Source organism: Leptonychotes weddellii, chromosome 11, assembly GCF_054177405.1.
Source record: "Leptonychotes weddellii isolate Sample4059 chromosome 11, ASM5417740v2, whole genome shotgun sequence".
Lineage (NCBI taxonomy): Eukaryota > Metazoa > Chordata > Mammalia > Carnivora > Phocidae > Leptonychotes > Leptonychotes weddellii.
The window spans coordinates 22,897,822-22,917,421 of record NC_138379.1 but is presented as its reverse complement, the minus strand read 5'-3'; the positions used below and the strand labels follow the sequence as shown (position 1 = coordinate 22,917,421).

The following is a 19,600-nucleotide window of genomic DNA, read 5'->3' as shown; positions in this document are numbered from 1 at the left end:
TCCACCCACTCAACTGCTACTATACTGAAACGAAATAATTACGAGAGGCAGTGGGCCTTGGAAACAGACTGTGGCAAACACAGTATTTTGTAATTTTATCATGTTTCCAGAAAGGCCTAACTGGGTTCTATAAAGCTCATCCCGTTGGCTAACCTAACTGTTCAGTGAAAACAACCGTACTGAAAGGTTTTGTTTCTAAGAAGAGGCAGGAATCCTTCGCTTCAAAGCAAAAAAGCACCCGGCTCTCCCTCCAGGCTTTTTCCCAAAGTCACGCTGGTGTGTGCTCAAGGCAGTGTGCAAAGGATGCGGGGCAGTAGAGGGGGGCTGCCTTGGGGAGCTGAGTATGAACCCTAGACCTGCCAACGTGTTACCCTGGTGACCGGGAGCAATTCAGCTAACTTCTCCAAATGTAGTTTTCTCTTAAGCAAAGGGAGATTATAGCACAGATGGAAATCCGTGTAGACCACAGAGCAGAGAACCCCGCACCAAGTTCCCCTCGTCAGAGGGCGTGTCAGGTCGGTACTACTTCGGGTCAACTCTGTGCCTTCCCAGTACATCAAGAATCTCTTAGAAATGTTAGCATTAGTTCAGATGTTTGTAAGCAAACAAACCCAACATGAGCTAGTGGACTTTGACCACTGATGAGGCATTTACAAGGTGTAGGGTGAAATCATCTGGCCCCAAGGACTCAGACATATAAAACAAGGTTCATGCTCTCAGGAGGCCTAAAGTCCAAAACGTGGGCTAGACAGGCTCTTATTTTATCAGGACACATACTACGTGTTAAGTCGTGGGGCCCACTACAAGGACACAGGGGAAATACACCCACACCTTGAGGCTCAGTACCTTCAAGCCTAAGTTGGATGATGGGTCAGCATCCTTCAGGACACACTAGGCGTTCCACTTACTACCCAGTGGGTGTACCTTGCATCCATACCTCATTCCCCGAGAGAGAAGATCCGATGGGGGTATGACCACCCAATATCAAACCGAATATGAAAGTTCTTATAAAGCCATACAAAAGCTGTTGACTCTCCAGTCACCTGGCCTTTGCAGGACTACTTTTGGGTCAAGACACCCAATGCTCAGTCCATAGCGTGAGTCATAGTAACTTTCTACAGAAAGAAACCTCAAAGCTTAAGGCCATTCATTATGACCATGCTGATTTCAACTGCCAGGAGCCCTCTCCCCATCTCCCCACGTAGCAGCACTCAGATTCTGCTTTAGAGAATTATCCCTTTCTTCGTGCTCTCTGACCCCAGTGTGGGCGCAGGACCCAAGACAGCAGTCAGACAAGTCACACTCTGGAATCCGAATGTTGAGAGCGCATTCTGGAACTGCCCAAATCCTGGCTTTTTGTAGTCTGGTTGGACTCTCCCTCAAAAGGTCCCCCAGATTCATTTTCTGCATGAGTGAGTCAAAACTGGTTCTGTTTCCTAAAGGCCTATGTGAAAGGCACTGCGCTGCTCAGCCGGCAGCCGTGGGTCCGGTCAGTACTGCCCTAGGCAGAAGGAAGCCTCCTGAGCAAAGAGTTCCATGTGGTCTTCTGTCTTGGACAAGAGAATGAAAGACGATGTGAGGAAAGACACCGAGCTGGTGAGGAACCCAGAGCACCAAGGCAATGCTAGGTTTTGGTGAGGAAGCCCCAATTTATCTCTGTTCGAGGAAGGGCGTCCACAGGAGAAAGCTGACAATGCCCAGGCTCTCTTCTACTAGCTGCAACCACTGGGCACACTGCAGATGCTGCTCTCCTCCTGGGCCAGTTATCACACTCATGCACTCGGTTACATTTTATTTTCAGAAAGACATCCGTCATTCCAGTTTGTTGCACAGAGTACATGATCAAGGTGTTTAAAAAAAGGTTAATCGTGAAATCCCACCTTCAGCTGCAAAAAGTCAAGCTATGCTGTTAAAGACAGCCAGGATGATAAGAGTACAAGTGTCCTTACATCTATTGGATCTTGAGAATTATTCAGCAACACCCACAAGAAAAGTAAAACTCTACCCTCCTGAAAAGGTGTATCACTTTTTAGGAAACTGGGAGAGCTTCCAAAAGCCTCAACATTTGTGATTATGGTAATAACCCTGACAAATGTCTCCTCTGCAAACTGGGCTAAGTCAGCTAGGGGTCAACAGGCCGGGTGTCGGCAGGAAAAAGCACACCCCCGTTGCTGTTTACGAGGGCATCTGGAGGTCCCAAGCTGCAGCCCCAGAGCTCTTCTCTTTGTGTTCATAAAGTACACAGACACAGAGGAAGAGACCTGCGACCAGTACTACTTAAAGTAGGCACATTTAATACTGCGAGTCATTTTTAACAAAGAATGTCCCACTGTTCAGTCTTTGACTGTGGGTGACAAAGCCAAGATACCCCACCAATCCGATACAAAAGTCAGGGGGGTAGTTTTGGGGGTTTTTTTGGTTTTTTTAAAGATTTTATTTATTTATTTGACAGACAGAGACCACAAGTAGGCAGAGAGGCAGGCAGAGGGAGAGAGAGAAGCAGACTCTCCACTGAGCAGGGAGCCTGACGCAGGGCTCGATCCCAGGACCCTGGGATCATGACCTGAGCCGAAAGCAGCCGCTAAACCGACTGAGCCACCCAGGCGCCCCTAGGGGGGTAGTTTTAACACATCATAATTATATGCTGTTTGTTTTTTCTAGTGAAGACAGCAAAGCCCATTCACAACTGAGGAACAGAGGAAAACTTGGGTTTTAGCCAACTGCTAGCTCTCAGAAGACAGACCTGGGGGTTCCATACCCTGCTGTGTGGGAAGTTCCCCTCCTTCCCTGCCAGACACCTGCTAGTTGAGAGTACAAAGGTCATTGCAATCACGACCCCCCCTCCCCCTGCGCTGAGACTCTCACTTCGCCTGACCGACAGCCCACACGTGGGAGCTTGGTCGGGCCTGCATGGCAGCACAGGGGGCCATGAAGGGAGAGGATGAAGGCATTCCCTGGGAGAGGCTGTTGAAAAAAATCCCCTGCCCCAACCCCCCACCCCCCCCGCCCCAGAAAGCACTGATCAGAGTATTTAATAACTACCATCCAGCCATCGGAGGGGAAATGACCAGGGCATGCAGAGAATCTAAGGTACTCAAGCTGTCACGGCGAGGCTGCTCTTGCAAAAAGCCGAGGAAGGAGCATGTGACCTAGCTCAGATCGTGCATGCTTCACCCTTACATTTTGTCCCTCCGACGGGTCTTCGCTGCCGGCGGGACTGGTCTTCAAAGTCTCTCGGAGTCTCTCTCTTAACCACGCGGCTCGAGCTAGTTTTAGTCTTGCCCAGCGGGATCCAGGTGAAAAATGTGGAAGGCAGCAGCCAAGGAAATAAGAAATATACAGAAACGGACGGTTTAGGAGAAGGCCTCCCGGTGTTGATTTAGAGACAAAGGGTCCAGGCTGCGGCCAGCAGGGGGATCAGCAGCAGAGCTGTGCTGCTGGTGCCCCGGGCCGCGGCGTTCCTGTTACACAGATCCTGCTGGCAACAGCTGTACTCGAGCTTCCTCAGCCCTAAGGTTTTGGAGATGAGGTTGTAATTGCAATCATCAAACTTCCAACAGCGGTGGTAAAAAAGGTTTGGCTCTGTGGGGAAAAGACACACACAAGGGTAAGCAAGCCCGCGGGTACAGTTCGGTACCCGCCTTTGACCTCTCGATTCTATTTCCTAGAACTTAGCTACTCATGGAAGTAGAGACTTCTGGGTGACAACAGGTACCCTCATTGGGCTAGGGAACGACTGAGCAAATGATGATACAGCTCAAGATGTAGAACTTTTCCCTAAAAACAAAGGTTCATCAGAGCCCGTAAAGTTTGTGGTGCAATAGCCAATCACGCTGGTGTTTTAGAGGTTTGCTAAGATTTTTAAACCCATATTCCCTTTGATCCAACAATCCTACGTCTAGAATTGACTTTATGACGTTACTTGTGAAAAAGGTTAAGGTAGATGCTCGAGAATGGTCACGGCATCACCATCTGTCACAGCAAGAAACTAAAAGACACAAATCAGTCCATTACTAAAGAAACATTTGAAGAAATAAGGGTAGAGTTCCGTACAATGGAAATCCAGGTAGAAAAGGAAGGACACAGGCCTGCATGTGTTGAAGTGGAGTCTGAGTTAAAAAAAAAAAAAAAAAAATGTAGAAAAATGGATAAATTGGACCCCATTAAAATAAAAAACTTTTGTGCATCAGTGGGCACTGTAGAAAACAAAAAGACAACCCACAAAAAGGGAGAAAATGTTTGCAAATCATATATATGATGAGTCTAGTATCCAGAATATAGAAAACATTCTTACAACTCATTAATAAAAATACAAACATGAAAAAAAATAAAAAATAAAAAAAATAAAAATACAAACATGAGCAAAGGATGCAGAGATTTCTTCAAAAAGATATACAAATGGCCCATCAGCACATGAAAAGATGTTCAGTATCATCAGTCATTAGGAAAATACAAATCAAAACCACAATGAGCTTCCCTTCACACCCAGAATGAGTGTTGACAAGGAAGTGGAGAAACTGAAAACCTCTGTTCCCACCACTGCGGGGGAAGGCAAAATGGTGCTGATACTCTGGAGAAGTCTGGCAATTACTCAAAAAGTTAAAAATAGAGTTACAAATACCATATGATCCAGTAATTCCACTGCTGGCCATTTACCCAAAGAAAACAAAAACACTAATTTGAAAAGATACATGCATCCCTACGTTTATAGTAGCATTATTTACAATAGCCGAGACATGGAAGCAACCCATGTGTCCATTGGTAGATGAATGAATAAAGATGTGGTACACACACACACACAGACACACACACACACACACTGGAATATCACGTGGCCGGAAAAAAGGATGAGATCATGCCATTGGAGACAACATACATGGATGGACCTAGAGGGTACTATGCTTAGTACAGACTCAGGGTACTATGCTCAGTACAGATGGAAAAAGACAAATCCTGTATGATTCTACTCATAAGTGGAATCTAAAAAATAAATAAATAAACAGCAGAATCAGACCTATAAATACAGAGAATAAACTGGTGATTGCCAAGAGGGAAGGAGGGGGGCAGTTGGGAAAAACAGGTGAAGGGGAGAGGGAGATCCAGGACTCCAGTTACGGAACGCATGTCACGGGAAGACAAGACTGTATAGGAAATACAGTCAACGCTACCGGAACAGCGGTATAAGGGGACACGGGATGGGTACGCTTGTGAACCCAGCAGCACGCGCACACTTGTCAAATGCTAAGTTATACACTGAAACTACTCTACTATTGTGTGTCAACTACACCCCCGCCCCAAAAAAGAGTTACCATATGACCTAGCAATTCCACTTCTAAGTATGTACACCCAGGAGAACTGAAAACTACGTTCACATGAAAGCTTGTACACAAATGTTCAGAGCAGCATTATTTGCAACAGCTACCAAGTGGAAACCCAGATGTCCGTCGGCTGGTGAATGGATCAACACAATGCGGTCTCTCCACACAACGGAGTGTGATTCAGCCGCAAAAAGGACTGGATGTACCGACACGCTGGCCATGACATGGGTGAACCTTAAAAACACTCTGCTCAGTGGAAAAAGCCAGTCACAGAGGCCACACCCACTGTATGATTCAGTTCACAGTAAGTGAACAGGCAAATCCATGGAGATGGCGAGTTGATTAGTAACTGTGAAGGGATGTGGGAGGGAGGGGCGGGGAGTGACTGCTGATGCGTATGGGCTTTCTTCCTGGGATGAAAATATTCTGGAGTTAGTGGTGATAGTGGTGCAACTCTGTGAATATACTAAAAGCCACTGAACAGTACACTGTACAATGTACATTTTCTGGTACGTGAGTTTTATCTCAATAGAATGGATGCAGACCAGGATGTAGAATGGGGGCCATATGCATAAATGAAGTGTGTGTCTGGGGGTAAATGCATTCATTTTCTCTGGAAAGATTCCCAAGGAGTTTAACAGTGTTGCCTTCCCAGAAGCCTATCTTTCATTTATATATTTCTGTATGGATTGAGATTTTTTTTTTTTAAGTCATTGGATGGATTTATTTTCAAAATATTTTAAACTTCATTTAAATATCATTGGACTATTCAGTAATACAGGAAGAATTAAAAAAAAAAATGCCATTATGGTCCCAACTTTTGCACACATGGAAAAATAAAGGCCCAAAATATCTATGCCAAGTATCTTATTGTGGTTTTTGACTATTCAGAAAAACGATGTTAAGGGAAAAACAGTGTGCTGGTTGAGAGGCATTATGGTCAATTTTCCTCTCCAAAAATAACTGTGTGCCAAGACCACGGTGTGCTAGCTGCTGGAGACACCCCAACAGAGAAGGGATGGTCCTGGCCCTGGGATCACTCTCTCATCCTCTGTGCTGGAAAGAAAAAAACCCATACAGATGCCTATTTCCTTATTAAGGGCTTGTTGTAACTAACTTCATTTCATTCACAGCTGGGAACAAAACTACATTTATAACTGCAGATATAACTGTCTCATCCTCCCCCTTGGAGGGGATGAGCGCTTGGGCTGGATTTTAATGAAATTTGGTCAAGTGGCAGAGGCCACAGACTGTTCTAGTGACTCTACTTTCTTGCGTCATAAGTATTTAAGTGGATGCTTCTACTAGTGAACTAGAGGATGCTGTTGAATAGGACAAGTTACTGCTTTATGTAATCCTAATCAGGAATTGGAGCTGGAAAAACATTCAAGTGACCAGAATTTTAACTGGGGGAGCCTAACAGCCCGGAGAAAGCAGATAGTAGTTTATTAATAATTGCTACCAATGAATGAATCATTTACTACGTGGCCTGCAGTGAGCCAAGCACTCTACTTCAATGAGCTCATTTGCATAACCACCTATGATGGTGAGCTTCTCACCAAGCCACTAGCAGAATTACCCAAATAAGGTGGATTATCAGAGTCCCCAAAATGTTAAGAGTTTCTCTCTGCTGGGTGCATCATCCCTGATCTCTTTGAAGACTTAGTTTGAGTCTAACTTCACCAAGCAACAGTCCCTCATTGTTCTTGGCACCTCTACGTGCGCCCCTTATTCATAAGGTCATTCCAGCAATGATCACTCGGTGCCGTCACCAAAGGCTTATGCCACAGTTTAAGTACATGGTTTACAGTTCTGGGACAGGCTGGGACGCCAGTAAATAGTGGCTGAATGAACACCTAACACCTGCCTCCTCTCTTCTAGACTCTCTGTAGAGCACCAACATACCCATTTTCTCCTCTATCTGTCCCACTGACCCTGGGAGAGAACTATTCCTCTTTTACAGTGGGGGAGAGGATAGGGTGTAGCTAGAGTAGTGGAATGATTTCTCCACCGGAGTACCTGACTTTCACTCGTGTTTATGACGACAGTGTGCCCTGCCTCTCCCAGGAGATGTCAATCCCAGCTGGAGGGGGACTGAGGTGCTCTGGTAGGATCTGTCTTACTGTAAGGTCAGAATGTCTGTATTTCAAGAACTGCTATCATCACATGTCAAGCTGAAGTTCTGGGACTTAAGTTCATAAGAAGAAAAATATTTATCCTTTAAAATTATCCTTCAAAAAAATAGATTTTATCCTTTAGAGGAGTTTGAGATTCACAGCAAAATTGAGCAGAAAGTCCAGAGTTCTCATTTAGCCCCCTGGGACCCCCATCCCTACCCTAAAGAACGTGTTCTTAGCGTCCCCCACCAGAGTGGTCCACTTGTTACAACTCCTCCTCACCTCTACCGTCCAACACACACATTTCATAAACCAAAAAACACAGGCAGAGAGAACTTACTGGAGGCAGGACAGAGATTGGAGTTCAGAGCTCCTAACTGCAAATCTAATTCTTACTCTACACATAATATTGCCTTTATTCTCTCATTTGGAAATTAGACTTTTTGTAGTTGGGGGGGGTGGGTCCAAGAGACACAGATGATCAAGGTTAACTTGACATATGTGCTCACACATAACTGGTTTTCAAATATCTGTGGGACGAATGGCTACATTCTCTCCAGGGGCCTTACTGCGCTTTCTACATTAACAATGAATGATCGTGGTCCCCCTCCAGAATCAAGGACCTTGCATACGTAGGGCTCGGAATGTTACCCACATTCCAGGACTTTACATCAAAATGATCAGATCGTCCACTCTGACAGGATAATTCTGATGTGTCCTTACTTATTGAGGGATTTCTCCTTTCTGGGGAAATTAATCTTCTCCTCCTTTCTATCAGGTTTTTCTGAACCTGTGGGTCTCTCGAGCCTTTTATGAGTTTACCGGACATGTTCAGCATTCCCTGATGATGCCCCTGGAAGGACTTTTTGGTAGAGGGTAGAAAAATAGAAAAACCTTGAAGGGTGCTTTTAATTTTATTTCTTAGATGGTAACCATTACTTGTTGAATACAGGTCTCATGAGAATAAGCGTGGCACACATTTTTGCCCAGGCCCTCATCATCCCGTTACCCTGAGGAGACAGGGAAGGGGCAGGCTCTTACCGGCTTTGACCAAAAGACACGCATCAAGATTAAGCGAACAAACGGTGGTCTTACTGCACGCAACACTGTCAGCACAGTCGTAACATGTCAGGCTATGACCTAGAATCAAGAACACACCCTGTCAGTGCTTGTATGATCTCCACTGACTTGCCCCCCCGCCCCCGGCAGCAGAAGGGAGCCCACCATCGCCGCTGGTATGAGGCTGAGGTCGGCAACTCATAGCGTGTTTCCGTTCCCGTACAAACCTGTAGCAGATATATTTTCCCAACCTCAAGCTACAGTTCCAGCAGCATTTTTTGGACCCTGATACAAGTGCAAAAGCAATTTCCATATTTCAAAATCCACATGACTGGGACACCTGGGTGGCTTAGTCAGTTAAGTGTCTACCTTTGGCTCAGGTCGTGATCCCAGGGTCCTGGGATAGAGCCCCGCATCGGGCTCCCTGCTCAGCAGGAAGCCTGCTTCTCCCTCTCCCACTCCTCCTGCTTGTGTTCCTCAATCTCTCTCTCTGACAAATAAATAAATAAAATTTAAAAAAAAACCCAAAAGCCCAAAGAACAAAATCCACATAACCATGCAATTGAGAAGTTTCCTCTTGCCTTCAACTAGAAGTGATAAAAAAAAAAAAAAAAAAAAAAAAAGAAGTGCTTAATCTGCAATGTAATGACATATTAAAAGGAAACTACCAAGAAAAAAAACTAACAGAATTCTATAAATGCCTTCCAGGCCATGAATATGCTCTTTTTGATCACATTCCCCTAGACTGATACTCAGTTATTTGGTAGTACATATCTGTGTGAAAAGACATTTTCAAAGATGAAATATGTAAAATCTCATAGAAGAATGTCATGGTTAAACCCAGACCCAGTGTGGGTTTTAGAACCCAAGAGCTGACTTGTAGTTCTAAGGCCAAAGCCTACATTCATCACGCAGGGAGGGGGAATTTTCCAGAAGGCCAGAAGAAAGTGGCTCCTCACCATCTGAGCACCACAGGAGTCAAGCGCTCTATAACATATAAAATGGCCATGCTTGCCTTCACAGGTGTGAAATCCCACCTAGCAGAGGACCCTCTGATTTGGGAAGGTTCCAGATTAACCTTTGAAATGTCAGCCCAAAAAACGCTCCCCCACCCACTTTGTTTGCAGATGACAGATGCCTGAAGAAGTGAAGTGGCTCACCCAAGGACACCGAAGGACACCCAAAGCAGCATGGCCGGAGCCAGCCCCCACACCCAGGGGCCAGGCTCCGTTAGCCCACTCTGCCTCCACCCTCTCAATGTTAGTTAGCGTTAGTCGTGCCTGTGTGAGGGGCCACGATGAGAAGGGACAAAGATGCGATTTTTCTGCAGTCCCCTCCCTGTTCCAGATGTGTACACCTGCGTGGGAGGGGAGGATGAAAGAGGGAAGAATGTTCTAGCCTGGATACTGGGGAGGGCCATCTGAAAAGGCTGTTCTGAGGACTGACTCTTCTGCTGGCTACAGCCAGACCTCTTCTGGCTTCTTGACAGAGGAACCAAAGCTCACACTTGGAACTTGTGTGGGGCAGAAATACAGCTAACATGTTCATTCGACGTGCAGAGATCCTGTGTGCCTCCACGCTAAGCTCTTGATCTTTGCAGAACTGTTATGACAGGTAGGCTCAGTGATCTCCGGCCCCATGTTTGAAGAGAAAACAGGACTAAAATGTTAACTTGTCCAAAGTCTCACGTTACAAAGGAGAGTTGGGACTCAAACCCAGGGCATTGGTGCTGAAACCCAAGCTTGGTTTAACCATGACGTTCTTCTAACGGTCCAGAGCGGGAAAGAGAAGGAAAGAGCACAAACTGTGCAGGGATCCGACTCTGGGCTAACAGAGGTGAGAGATCAAGCCCTGCAGGGGCACCCCACGCCCCTGCATTTTCCTCAGAGCCCAGGCAGTAGCCAGGGACGCGTCTCCCCTGGGTGCGCTCATGCTCCAGACAGACCCTGACTCTCTGTGCAAGGGCTGGGGACCTGTCACAGAGCAGCTGCTGGCCCCAAACCCAATCCTGCTCCATAAGCAGATGCCAGCTGCTGGAGCTGGGGCATCACCGGGCGATTCCGCCCACAGGGACTACACCAGGCAGAAGAACAGAGACAGTCACGTCATGTTGTCACAGGCATGAGCCACATGAGCACCCGCCCCGACTGGGAGTGACACAGGTGGGCAGGGAGGGTCATGAAGCCACATCAGCACCCGCCCCGCCCCGGCTGGGAGTGACAGATGGGCAGGGAGGGTCATGACGGCTCTTTTTTCTCCAAAAGGCAGAGCATATTCAAATGTCAAATGTGTCCTTGGGCTAGTTCCTTCTTTGCTTCAGTTCCCTCAACTATAAAATGGGAAGAACAACCATGATCCCTCATGGGGTGGCTGGAAGGGTTAAGTGAGACCGGGGCTTGGCACAGTCCCTAGGACACAGAAAGAATTCAATATATGGGAGCTGCTAAAGCTAATAATATCCAAGACATGCTCTGACACAGCAGAGATCTGTTCCTTGCTCATTGCATTGCTACCTCCCTTTCTGCCACTCCCCCACCAAAAAAACCCTGAAAAACTGGCAGAACTAACTGGACAGAGGCAGAAAAAAAAAACTGATCCTTATCATGAAGCAAAGCAAATTAACACAGGTGGGGTTTTTTGTTTGTTTGTTTTTTGTTTTTAAGATTTATTCATTTATTTGAGAGCGAGAGTGAGGGAGCAGGGGAAGGGGCAGAGGGAGAGGGAGAAGCAGACTCCCTACTGCGTGGGGTGCCTGATGCAGGGCTTGATCCCACGACCCTGAGGCGAAATCAAGAGTCAGTCTACCTGACTGAGCACCCAGGCGCCCCAGTAACAGAGGTGTCTCTACCGTTACAGAACTAAGACTCAGGCACACACAACTACTGGGGAAGGAGTTCGGAGCAGCCACTCGGGTGCCCGTCCATCTGGGGCTCAAGTTCGGGTTGCACCACTTCTGTGTGACAGTTTACAATTAGTTCACCTCTTCGGGCCTTAGTCTGGTCATTTATAAGATGATGGCAAGACCAGGAGCTACTCCATGGCGCTGACAGGAGGATTCAGTAAGCGGGTGCGTACGAAACACTGGGAAGGGCGGCAGCACACGAGTGTCGTGAGCTAGCTGTCACCGCCGCTCCCGGGGTCGTCGTCCTCACCACCGCACGGCGGACGCCCCCGCACAGAGCGCAGCACCCTAAAGATGGCGCCCACTGGGGTCCCCAACAGCTGGCGAGAGGCAGAAACTTCAGCTGCTGCGTGTACCCCCTGCCCTGCTCCCCCCGAAAAGCTACTCTGTCACCCAGGATGGGCTGTCACTCAGGAAGGCGCTCCAAGGAGGGCACGGCTGTAATGCAGGAAGGAGCGGTCACACGGCCCTGGACCTGTCACACTGGAAGGCAAAAGAAGCAAAGCCAGGTCCAAGGCCAGGGGCATCCGCTCCGTCTTCCTGAGGCCTGAGAGAAACGAAGCTTATGATCAAGCTGACCTAGATGGTCTGGATCCACGTCCCCTTGGACCACTCACCTGAATGGCAGAGGACAGCCAGGACGAGCAGGTGCAGGATGAATCCTCCTTTGCTTCTCATGGTGATTGTCCACAGAATCTGGAAGGAAGGGACGCAGAGCGTTGTCACGCACCAACAAAGGGCTGCTGGCTATTTCAGAAACCAACAGTTGGAAGGCCTGGAGCCTTCAGGAAACACGGGGAAGGAGCTAGCAGAGCAAGAAGTGGTTTGGGGTGCCATGAACCAGGGTGCTCTCCTGGTCCCTCCTCTTGCCCCCAAACCTCAGGTTACTGAAGAAATGCTCGCCGTCCTGGTGGGAGGGGCAGCTATGGGGAGTCAACGCACACAGGGCCAAGCGTCGGCAATACCCGGGCCCTGCCCCAGCTCTCACCTTGGGTGGCCAGGAATAAACAGTTACCTTTGAATAAACCTCAGTCCCTCCAAGCCACAGTGGTCACGATCATGCAGTGGGGGTGGCACTCTCTTCCCCAGAAGGGTTGTTGAGTCAAATGAGAATGTGAGAAAAATACTTAATACAGCAACTACAATTCCCACTCTGCCGGCCCAGCCCCAAGCTGCTGGCGGAGGAGGGGGGCCTAGCAAGGGCCACCTCTGCAGGCCATGCCACCAAGTGTGTCAGACCCCAGGGGTGAGTCTGGAGGGCACCAGCAGGCCTTCCGCAGCAGAACAGGAGGCAAAGGTTTAGCATGCACAGAAGCTCCGGCTCCCCACCTTAGTCAGGGTGATGGAGACAGTGCCTTGGTCACCTCCTCCCCTCTGGGGAAGTAAAGAGGGGTCCCGCTAACTTTGATGACCAGTTACATTTACGCCTACGTGTGTGGCAGGGAGCATCAGGGGAGGAAACGGGAGGGCTGAAATGCCTCAACCCCTCCTTTCACCTGACAAGGAAGCCAAAACACAGAGAAGGTTCTCACTGTCTAAGTCTAAGCCTTGAGTCTCCCAATCCCGTCCCTACTTCCCTGACCCCACCCCCTGAAACAAGGAGGCAAGAGCGCCTCTAAAGCAGGGTGCTCCACGCTCTCCTCCTCTCAGCCCCACCGGGTGGCCCCGGCAGACAGCGGGGGTTCTTGCTGGGCGAGCCCCCACCGCCCCCTCAGTTAGGAATGTCATCCCTATACCTCTGAAGGTCATCTGCTGCTCAGAAATTGGCTGATCAAGGTCAGGGGAGGGTTGAGAAGCAGAAAGAACAGGTTCTGGCCTTGCCCAAAGAAGAAAACACCGAGCAGGTCAGGCCCGGAGGAAAGAGACAGGTTGCCTTCTGATGTGTGGGGAACCAGGAAGAAAATCAAACAGAGCCTGGCCTTTCTTTACAAGTAACCCTCACTTCCCTCTGGCGTCTTCAGAATCTACAACAGCCTCCGAATGGCCACCTCCCGCCCCCGGCCGGCCCCGCAGGAGGTTAGCTGCCCTCAGCAGCCCTGCACAGTGAGGCCGTGAGGGTTGCAGGGGTCACTGCCCCCGAGCCACATTTGCCTCAGCTATGACAAGGGGCAGGCACTGAGGCGCTTCCCAACACCGTGAGGACTCAGTGAGATAAAACAGGTATGTGCTTGAGACACAGCCAAGCCCAGGGAAGTGGCGGATGTTACCAACCACAGGCCTCCTGCCCTGACTCAGACAGGCATGTCTACTGCACCTCCCGTTCCGAGATCCTGCGGATCCGTGGATCTTTCTTCCTGGCCCCCGACCCTGAGAGGTAGGTGTCCTGAGGTCTCCGCACCCTAATGGATGGGGAAGAGGCCTCAGCACCTCCTGCTGGCACCCCGTGCCCTCTGCCCGGAGCCAGATGAGGGACACGAAAGAGCCCCATCCACTCTCCCCTCGCCCGTGAGTGGCCCGGGCCTTGGCACCCCGCCAGCTCCCCGCCTGGCTTCTCTCGCTCAGGAGTTTCTGTTTTGAAAATACAAAAGCCGCAGGCATGGATGAACCTCCGGAAGGCTACTCCCTACCTACCCTGGGGTTATACATTTGCCACCAGAGTAAATATCCACAGTTTGAGAAATGTTGCCACCCCCCTCAAGGAACATTCTGAGGTCTGTGTGCCTTCCTTAAGAAGTGGGAGTGAGATGGCCCCGTGGTGAACAGAAACAGCTGCCGTGGGGTCACGATAATGGTCTGCGAAATATTAACTGCCACAGCTGTTCTCCATAAACAGGTGCCAAACTGATTCCACGAATTATCTCCATTAGTTCTTATAACACCCTAGAAATTAAGGCCTATCATTTTACTGGTAAGAAGGTGCGGTTAAATACCTTGCTCAGAATTACCCAGCCAATAAAGAGCAGAAATACCCCAAAATAAAGAGCTCCTACACATGAACTCGGTAGGGAAGTGCAAATTCACCACTTCTCACGCATAGCAGGCTTCAAATTGTACCTGACTCTAGGTGGATTCCAGAGCCAACAGATTAAGCCAGACAAGGCAGGGCAAAGTGGTAGAAAAGAGGTGTTTCCCCGAGAACTGAACACCTAGTAATCTCTGGGTTAACTACAGTGTTTGAAGTCTCTCCCTCCATTTCAGAAATTGTTTATTATCACAAGCTAACGTGACAGAGGCGCTGTCTCTAAATCTGCAAAGTGTATGGGCTGATCTGCTTAGAAAGTAGAGGTACTGCAGTTGAGTAGGGGTGGGGAGCCAGGTCTCCGCTGGGACCCCCTGGCCTCTTTAGGAAAGTCACCACCCGGTAAGAACACGATTTTTAAAAGAATCAGCTGGTCACAGGGGGCGGCGCCTTCAGAATGGACACAGCGGATGACCGACAGTAGGGAAAACACCCTCAAAAAGGACACGCTGAGCAAGGCGCGGTGCCCACCAAAGGAGTGTACGATTTCACAAACGGGGCCTCCCGCGGGCAGAGCGTCAGGATCCGCGGCCTGCAGAAATCGGTGTGGGTTGCTGCAGGCCCCCTGCGAGGGGCCATTTCCCGGACACCGTGTACTTGCGGCGGCGAGGGGAAAAACGGAACATGTTAACCTGGCACATTTCTAGGACCCGGGGAGCTCCTACTTCTCCTGAAACAACCACACACACCACTAGTTAACAGTTCTTTAAAATCCCGCTGACACTCCGGGAGGGGTGTAGCCCCTCCAAACGAAACGTCACACCAGACTTGGACTTAGAATGTCTACGTTTCGGCCCCGCCCTTTCCCCCCCAATTCCAAATTTGTGGTCTCGACCAGGTCTGTTACCACTCGGCGGGGAGGGGGTTGCGGGCTAACCTCCTTTCAAGGCGCGACTTTTCTTCCCGAAATTACAAGAGCTTCCCTTCAGAGTGACAGGGGGAGCTTCCCTCCCCGCCTCCCCCGCCTCCCCGCGCTTCTCTTTTTGTTAACAAAGGAAGCCAGCGTTCCGCCGGGCTCTCTGCGGAGGGGCTTCAGGGGCGGGAATGCTGCGGCCCGCGGGCGGCACGGAGGGGTCTGCGGAGGGAGGCCGAAGCACCTCCCTCGGTCCGGGGTTTCCGCCGGCCCGGGCCCAGACACCGGTGAGCGCACGCGCCGGCTTAAGGTGGCTGCGGCCGGAGGCTGGGGGTGCGGCTCGGCCCCCTCCCCGCCTCGGATCTTACCTGCCTGCACCCGGGGTCCCGCTGCTAACACCACGCGGCTTGCGCGCTCCGCCCCGCCCGTGTTTATAGCCTGGGTGAGCCGGGCTCCGCCCCTTCCCGCGGACCCCACCCCCGCCGAGGCTCCTGCCGGGACCCCGGAGCCGTCCGTCTGCGAGTCCGAGGTCACCCCAGTCCCAGCTCGGTGTGCAGGCCTTTGGCACTCACCGCGCGCTCCCGAGCGAAGGCCCGCCAACCAGCTCTGGCCAGGCAGCCGGGCGGCCACTCCTCGCAGGGTAACTCAGGCTCTCCGCCCAGGTTCAGAAAAAGACCGTACCACGAATAGATTAACCTTTAAAAAACCTGAAACGGAAAATTTGTAGTGTCTTCCTCCGATTTGTTACAGGAAACAAAAATAGGAAGCTCCATGACTTCTGATTTTCCCTTCGTTTAAAAAAATATATTAAGATGTTTCAAAAAACGTTCTTGTGCCCGTGCCAAGTTCCCACTTGGCCGGGCTGTCAGGTTATCCAACCCTGCTGCAGCCGGAGTCTCTTTTTTTTTTTTGCATGAATGCATGAGATACATTTTACTCAGGGAAGTCATATGATAACCGATTATGACATGTGCCTTCTACCATGATCCTCTGGTGACTTTGGGATGTCAGGGAATGAGTTTCAGCTGGTGGTGCCCAAATCTTGGTTTTCTTCTGTAGAAATGGGAGTCTCAAATCAGGACTTGCTTTGGTATTTAAAATGTGTCTGTTTAAAACAGTGAATACATGTATTTCCTTGTTTACAAAACTCTTTCACATGCATTATCTCATACACATCCTATTAGCCGTTCCCTCCTTGGAACTCTTGGATTCTGAGATGCCACCCTCTCCTGGTTTTGCTTCCAGCTTCCTGATCTTTCAGTCCTGAGTGTTGCCAGGGTTGGACTGAGACTGTTACTGTGTGCTCCCTGGAAGAGGACACTGCATCCACTTAGTTTTGCCTTGGGGATATGTGTAATTTGCAGATAATTTGCAAATCTTTATTCTCCATCCCTGACCACTCTCTCAATCTTCATATTCATACGCAACTGATTGCTGGAACCTGTATGTCCTACAGGCATCTTGAATTCAAAATGTATCCAAATCTCATCTCCAATGTCCAACCGTATTTCCTCCATTTTTTTTTTCATAAATGAAGCCAGAAACCTGGCAATCACCTTTGATTTCTTCTACTCACTCACATCTAATCACCAACTCTTAGGTACCTTCTCTTGTAGATAACCGTTTCATCCTCTTTTCACTCCACTCCCACGGCTATTGCCCTAACTCAGGCCTGTAAGCATGTCTTACTTGCAGAATTACAAGGTCTTCACACCAGGTCTCCATGCTGCCCATGTTAATTCCTGCATCACCCGCCCCCCCATCTGTTCTCCACATGACTGCTGGAGACCTGGTTGGTTTACCCCTCCAGCTGTATGTTTGACTTGACTTTCCATTTAATTTGTCCCTTTTCTCATCATCCTTCCCTATCCATCTATTCCTGTAATAGAATATGACTACAGCTGCCATCTTGCAACCACGAGGTAACCTTTATGATTAAAGCCTTGTGCTAAGGATGGCAGAACAGAAAGTTGGAACGAATCTGGAATGAAGACACCACTGGGCCATTGTTATCAGTCCTCAACTAATCTTTGGCTTTTCATAAGAGAAAAATAACCCTTAGCTATTTGCTGCTATTAGGTCTCATCCTGATACATCAAGCTTTAGATAAATGAGTCAAAGACAGGCAGTGGTCTCAAGGGACCTCAGAACCAGAAATGGCCTTCACTCCACAAAAGCATAGGCTGGCCAACTGTTAGATCCCTTCTATGTGTGAATACACATTCTTGCTAATGAAATAACACTTAAGCGTGTTATCAACTAATCAATCACACCTTGGTATGAACAACAGGTCATTCAACATATTAAGAGGATGTGAATTTAGATGAGAGGATAAATAAGCCTGACGTATTCTAAGGAGCAAGAATTGAATGGGGTTGTAGGGGAGATTTGGGGCATTGTGAGTACTGTGGGAACTGAGAGGAGAGGTCAACCAGAAAAGACAAAGAAGCAAAAATGGCAAGGGATCCTGGGACTAACTTTAACTTTCCACATTAACTAGCTTAAAATTACTATTTTATCGGGTAAGTTTATTTTTCAAAAAATCGGTAGGTTGATTTTTTTTTTTTTAAGAAAGGAGAGAAGCATAATAGGATTTGGTAGCCTGATGATTAAAAAAAAAAGCAGGAAAAACTACTTACTCCATTTCAGAACATTTTGACATGTACCAATAGGAAAGCGTCTTCATGGTCCCTGGGGGCAGCTGCTTAACCCCACATACACTTGCCTCTTCCTATAGTTTTCCCTACAATAGTAGTATTCTTGGGGCACCTGGGTGGCTCAGTTGGTTGGGCATCTGCCTTCGGCTTAGGTCGTGATCCCAGGGTCCTGGGATCGAGCCCCATGTTGGGCTCCCTGCTCAGCGGGGAGCCTGAATAAATAAATAAAATCTTAAAAAAAAGAAGTATTCTTGGGGAAAATGGAAGGTAGGGCATATGACAGGATATAGTCAAAGCCAGGAACTAACTTTGAATGGGCCTCTGGCAATAGGACAATGAATATCGATTTCATCTTCCATCCTGACAGCAAAGGCTGATTAATATTAGTTTATGGAAAATAGGCAATTACACAAAATACAGGGTCAGAACCAAAATTCGTTTTTAAAATGTGAGTTTTTGCCACTTGGAGGATTTCATTCCAAACTCTCAATTATATAATTACAAAAAAAATCCATGTTTCAGGAAAACATACTTAATCTTAACATAAAACTCATGTCACTTATCACATAGATAGTCAAGTGTATAAAGGAGAAACAAAACAGAAGCAGTATTTACAAATTTAGACTACATGAGACATTGTGAAGACTCTTGTTAATAAACAACACAATACATACTTTTATACACTACATTTCAAAAATGATGCATCTGTGAACAATATGATAAAGGTCATAGCATTAAAGACTTTAAATTCAAGGTTGTCTTGTTGAAGATTTTAAATTAAATTCAAGGTTGGTAGAGTTGAAGACTAAATGCAAGGTCATAATGACGAAGACTTTAAGTTCAAGGTGGTAGTGATGAAACCTTTAAATTCAAGGATAGATTGTCTAAGAAAGGACAAACAACTAGCATTCAAGCTATTTAGTCAATTAGTTCCCTGTGAGTACAAAATATATAGGAATCGCTAAATGGATTAGCCTAATTACAAATTCTGTTCATTTCTAAATAATTCACAACTGCAAGAAGTCTTTTCACAGAATTATTCACATAGTTCCTCTCTATCCTTGTGTAGGTATTTCTGCTACATTTTTCAATCCTTATTCAAAACAATTCCCTCCCATTTCCATATTTGTAGAAGTATAAAATATTCTGAAACAAAGAAATGTCTGTTCCTTAGCTAGAGAACTATTCTCCCACTGACTTCTAGAAGAGGGAGAAAGAAAAAAAGATTCCCATTTCCTCCTCTTCCTCAAAAACACAAAGCAAACCAAAACCATCCAATTCCTAACATGGTGTCGCATAGAACCCAGGGCCTGGAACAATATTTCATGCTAGTTTTCCTGCTATATGCGGAGAGCAACTTAGTTATTTACATTATTGGGAAATCTATTTAACAACTGGATTCATGCCAGTGCTTCCATCAGCACAGCCTCCCTAAAAAAGGCGAGAGCAGCGGCGTCTTCGAATGGGAACGTCAAAGACTCTCCTCCGTCTCTCTTCCTCATCGTCTTCATCAGACTCGTCCATATCTGCCGAGTCATCGTCGTCGTCGTCTTCCTCCTCCTCCTCTTCTTCCTCTTCCATCTCTTCATATTCATCAGGACCCATCTCCTTGAAAGAGAAAACAATCTTTTGATAAGAACTTCCATCAGTTTTTTATACTTATTTTACACAAATTCTCATTTATCTAGAATCTAAACAACTGGACATGCCAAATAGGAATTTTTATGGAGTTGAA

The 19,600-nt window shown here is 47.8% G+C and overlaps 2 protein-coding genes across 3 annotated transcripts in view; both read right to left on the bottom strand.

Annotated features, from left to right (window-relative positions):
* Nucleotides 1–1,777: 1,777 nt before the first annotated feature.
* Nucleotides 1,778–15,885, bottom strand: CD59 (CD59 molecule (CD59 blood group)). Of its 2 annotated transcripts, none has more exons than XM_031020513.2 (4): nt 15,781–15,885; nt 12,014–12,092; nt 8,477–8,575; nt 1,778–3,582 (listed from the first exon to the last, which is right to left on the bottom strand). In XM_031020513.2, the coding sequence occupies exons 2-4, from the start codon at nt 12,072–12,074 to the stop codon at nt 3,380–3,382; spliced, it is 363 nt and encodes a 120-aa protein (XP_030876373.1). In that variant the 5' UTR covers nt 12,075–12,092; nt 15,781–15,885; the 3' UTR covers nt 1,778–3,379. The 2 variants fall into 2 exon arrangements, with proteins under 2 accessions (XP_030876373.1, XP_006749432.1); XM_006749369.3 differs by lacking the exon at nt 15,781–15,885 and adding an exon at nt 15,577–15,730.
* Nucleotides 15,886–18,287: 2,402 nt separating this feature from the next.
* FBXO3 (F-box protein 3) overlaps nt 18,288–19,600 on the bottom strand; it is a 32,485-nt gene continuing 31,172 nt past the window's right edge. Inside the window, exon 11 of the mRNA XM_006749366.3 lies at nt 18,288–19,473. Within this exon, the coding sequence (XP_006749429.1) occupies nt 19,297–19,473 (177 nt within the window). The 3' untranslated portion in view covers nt 18,288–19,296. The remainder of the gene's footprint in view (nt 19,474–19,600) is intronic.